This window comes from Bombina bombina, chromosome 1, assembly GCF_027579735.1.
Source record: "Bombina bombina isolate aBomBom1 chromosome 1, aBomBom1.pri, whole genome shotgun sequence".
NCBI lineage: Eukaryota > Metazoa > Chordata > Amphibia > Anura > Bombinatoridae > Bombina > Bombina bombina.
In genome coordinates this window covers 1,441,889,837-1,441,894,720 of record NC_069499.1, presented here as the reverse complement: position 1 = coordinate 1,441,894,720, position 4,884 = coordinate 1,441,889,837, and the positions used below count along the sequence as shown (strand labels likewise).

At 37.5% G+C, this 4,884-nt stretch overlaps 1 protein-coding gene across 1 annotated transcript; it reads left to right on the top strand.

The window, feature by feature from the left end:
* Nucleotides 1–3,426: 3,426 nt before the first annotated feature.
* Nucleotides 3,427–4,365, top strand: LOC128665968 (olfactory receptor 12D3-like). The gene has a single exon (XM_053720271.1). The coding sequence runs from the start codon at nt 3,427–3,429 to the stop codon at nt 4,363–4,365; it is 939 nt and encodes a 312-aa protein (XP_053576246.1).
* Nucleotides 4,366–4,884: the final 519 nt, after the last annotated feature.

Below are 4,884 nucleotides of genomic sequence, written 5' to 3'. Positions count from 1 at the left end.
ACCCCTGTAGTTATGCTCCTGTGTGCAGAATTGTTTCCACACAAGAAACAGTGATAGTGCAACACAAATGCATTTCAGAAGTTTGATAAAAGTGGGTAATTGCAGGAAATCATTGTGCAAGAGCAGAGGACAGGGCAGCTGATGCTGTGTCAGAGGCCCCCGTTTTCAAATAATTTGATATGCATTTCAAGGGATAATTAAGTTACAACAGCTTATTGTGAAAAAGACAGCAGAGAAAGCATGCATTACAGTATACAGGGAGTGCAGAATTATTAGGCAAATTAGTATTTTGACCACATCATCCTCTTTATGCATGTTGTCTTACTCCAAGATGTATAGGCTCGAAAGCCTACAACCAATTAAGCATATTAGGTGATGTGCATCTCTGTAATGAGAAGGGGTGTGGTCTAATGACATCAACACCCTATATCAAGTGTGCATAATTATTAGGCAACTTCCTTTCCTTTGGCAAAATGGGTCAAAAGAAGGACTTGACAGGCTCAGAAAAGTAAAAAATAGTGAGATATCTTGCAGAGGGATGCAGCACTCTTAAAATTGCAAAGCTTCTGAAGCGTGATAATCGAACAATCAAGCGTTTCATTCAAAATAGTCAACAGGGTCCAAGAAGCGTGTGGAAAAACCAAGGCGCAAAATAACTGCCCATGAACTGAGAAAAGTCAAGCGTGCAGCTGCCAAGATGCCACTTGCCACCAGTTTGGCCATATTTAAGAGCTGCAACATCACTGGAGTGCCCAAAAGCACAAGGTGTGCAATACTCAGAGACATGGCCAAGGTAAGAAAGGCTGAAAGACGACCACCACTGAAAAAAACACACAAGCTGAAACGTCAAGACTGGGCCAAGAAATATCTCAAGACTGATTTTTCTAAGGTTTTATGGACTGATGAAATGAAAGTGAGTCTTGATGGGCCAGATGGATGGGCCCGTGGCTGGATTGGTAAAGGGCAGAGAGCTCCAGTCCGACTCAGACGCCAGCAAGGTGGAGGTGGAGTACTGGTTTGGGCTGGTATCATCAAAGATGAGCTTGTGGGGCCTTTTCGGGTTGAGGATGGAGTCAAGCTCAACTCCCAGTCCTACTGCCAGTTTCTGGAAGACACCTTCTTCAAGCAGTGGTACAGGAAGAAGTCTGCATCCTTCAAGAAAAACATGATTTTCATGCAGGACAATGCTCCATCACACGCGTCCAAGTACTCCACAGCGTGGCTGGCAAGATAAGGTATAAAAGAAGAAAATCTAATGACATGGCCTCTTTGTTCGCCTGATCTGAACCCCATTGAGAACCTGTGGTCCATCATCAAATGTGAGATTTACAAGGAGGGAAAACAGTACACCTCTCTGAACAGTGTCTGGGAGGCTGTGGTTGCTGCTGCACGCAATGTTGATGATGAACAGATCAAAACACTGACAGAATCCATGGATGGCAGGCTTTTGAGTGTCCTTGCAAAGAAAGGTGGCTATATTGGTCACTGATTTGTTTTTGTTTTGTTTTTGAATGTCAGAAATGTATATTTGTGAATGTTGAGATGTTATATTGGTTTCACTGGTAAAAATAAATAATTGAAATGGGTATATATTTGTTTTTTGTTAAGTTGCCTAATAATTATGCACAGTAATAGTCACCTGCACACACAGATATCCCCCTAAAATAGCTAAAACTAAAAACAAACTAAAAACTACTTCCAAAAATATTCAGCTTTGATATTAATGAGTTTTTTGGGTTCATTGAGAACATGGTTGTTGTTCAATAATAAAATGAATCCTCAAAAATACAACTTGCCTAATAATTCTGCACTCCCTGTATAAATAACCATTTGTAGCATTATGTGCAACAATCCTTACTCAAATAAAAGTTAAAACAATAGGTAGCAAAATGGGGTATTACTAACTAATATAATAAAAAGGCTTACATCATTTCAAAATGTCTATATTATTTAATACATTAGATTATCTCCTTTAATCACAAACATGAAGGAAAAATTAAGACAATGTACAGATATTGAAAAAATAAAAATAAAAATGTGATGCTACACCAATGATCAGTTGCACAGAACAACAGTGCTAGCAGTCCCAGAAAATGATATGAACCTTAGTTACAAAAGGAAAAGGATTGAATAAAATGATGTATCAATCAAAGAAGGACCAAGGCTGCACAGGGTTCAACATGCTTTATTACTAAAAATACACCAAATCACTCCCTAGACAGGGACGTCTATGCTCCACCCAAATCCCAACAATAAAGAACCCACAACTAAAAACAAAAGAGCTGAGAGCAGGAAACCAAACCAAACTCCTAACTATGATACTGCAGTATGCTATTAAAGTGCGATATAGAGTTGCCCAGACAGGCTCAATTACAAACTACATGGCACATATAGTATCAAAAAACTCAAGTAACCGGTTACTGTTGTGAAATGTGGCAGGCGGGGCCCCAGTAAAAAACTGCCAATGGTTGCTGGAAATCTGTGAATAGTAATGTCCAGTCTTAGACACTAAGTGCTATTTGCATGCTGTTGAAAACATCACAGTCTCTTTAATGATTGCAGTTCATGGATAACAATGATAACTTTTACTGAAATCGCCTGGCACATAAGTGTAAACTACACGCACAGGCTATAAATTTGTAAATCCACTTCAATATATATAAGGTGTTACCGCTTGCTTTTTCATTTGTTCACAATGTAACCTTTTCAACACTGTTTGCATGCAATGTGTCAGATAGCTGATACCAATATACAGAGATGCTGTTGTGTTGATTGCTTGATCTCTTAAACAACTTAATTAATTAAGCAAGACTTATCCTCGCCTAATCTCACCTTCAAGTCCGTCTGCGTTAACCACTGTGCAGATTGTAAGTATGCGTGAACATACCCGACTTCACTAAAGTTCATCGAGTGATGTGAGCTGGCGTATTCGCTCGCATTACCGTGGAGGAGATCATGAGTTAGTTTGGCGGTCCGTTTGATTCACCTGCTCCAGGCTCTACGTCACCAGTGTCTCTGCATGACGCGTTTCGCCCCTCCCACACCAGGTAAGAGACCGGGCTTCATCAGATATTGTACAGATATTGTTTCATATGTAATAAAAAAACTGGAAATGTTCATATGTGGTTAGATATTACAAATGAAACAAGAGGTTTTCAAGAAGTTTCAATTAGATAAATCCCAAAAACTATGTTAACATAATATTATATCATAGCTTAAAATACAGATTGTAAGATCACAATGCAAAATATCTAACTGGTTTTCATTCAAAGTCATTTGAAAATCACTACACAACTGTAGTTTTTCATGGACTGGAAAAAATATCACATTATGTGAAAAATACACTAAAATGTTTAACAAATGATTGTACCTATGTGCTCAAAATCCCATTTTAGAAGTTATATGTTTTCTTATTTTTAGATGCAAATGGAGAAATCAAATCAGACATCAGTAACTGAATTTATTCTGCTGGGAATAACCAACATTCCTAGATTAAAGATTTGGCTTTTTCTTGTTTTTTTCATTTTCTATTTGTTTAACCTGATAGGAAATCTCAGCATTGTTGTTGTGGTGATTTATGATCGCAGCTTGCATACCCCTATGTACTTTTTGTTGGGTAATCTTTCATTTCTTGACTTTTTCTACGGAACAACCACTGTCCCAAAGATGCTGGCTGGCTTGGTGATGGAAGACAAAAAAATATCTTTCCAGAGCTGCATAACCCAACTCCATGTCTTTCACTTTTTGGGAAGCACGGAGGCTCTGCTTCTTATGTCTATGTCGTATGATAGATATGTTGCTATTTGTAACCCATTAAGGTATCACATTCTTATGGCAAAAACTGCATGTATCCAGTTGGCATCAAGCAGTTGGGCCACAGGTTTTATCTACTCATTGTCACATACAATTCTAACATCAAGGTTGCCATTCTGTAAGTTCAATAAGGTCAGCCATTTCTATTGTGATATTAAACCTCTTCTAAAACTGGCCTGTACTGATACTCATCTCAATGAGAGTCTGGTGTCCATTGTAACTGGCTTTGTAGCTCTCAGCTCTTTTCTTCTAATTGTTATCTCATACATTTTCATAGGTACCCACCTCCTCAAAATTGCTTCTTCTCAAGGGAGAGGCAAGGCTTTCTCCACCTGCACTTCGCACTTGACTGTAGTCCTATTGTATTATGGAACAGCTTTTTGTACATACCTTAGACCAGCCACCAAAGATTCACTGGAGCAGGATAGGCTAACAGCTATACTATTTACTGTTATTACACCAGCTTTAAACCCTCTTATATATGCACTGAGAAACAAAGATGTGAAGAAAGGTCTTAGTAAATTATTCTTAGGACATAATCTTTTTAAATAAATAATAACATCAATTTAAGAGATATGAAACCCAAAAAATGTTCTTTCTAGATCTAGATATAGGATTGAATTATAAACAACTTTCTAATGTATTTCTATTATCTATATTGCTTTTTTCTCTTGGTTTTCTTTGTTGTAAATAATAATTAGGTAGGCTCGCGAGCAGTAATGCACTACTGGGAACTAGCTACTGATTGGCTCACATAAATATCTCTTGTCATTGGTTCACCCAATGTGATCAGCTAGCTTCCTGTAGTGCAATGCTGCTCCTTAAATAAAGAATACCAAATGAATGAAGCAAACTTGCTTAATGAAGTAAATTTGAAAGTTGTTTAAAATTGTAAGCTCTATATGAAACATACCAAAATTGTGGATTATTAAACAAGTATTTTACAGAAGTGCCATAGGTAAAATATACTAATTAGACATTGCAGAAAAGGTTCTTGTGTAATGTACTGTATATGCCATAATTGACATTTAATTTTTCTGTGTGTCTTGTTAAATTAAAAAATGACAAAGC

Coding starts and splice junctions, on each gene's coding strand:
- LOC128665968 (XM_053720271.1), top strand. CDS start 3,427: ATGGAGAAATCAAATCAGACATCAGTAACTGAATTTATTCTGCTGGGA.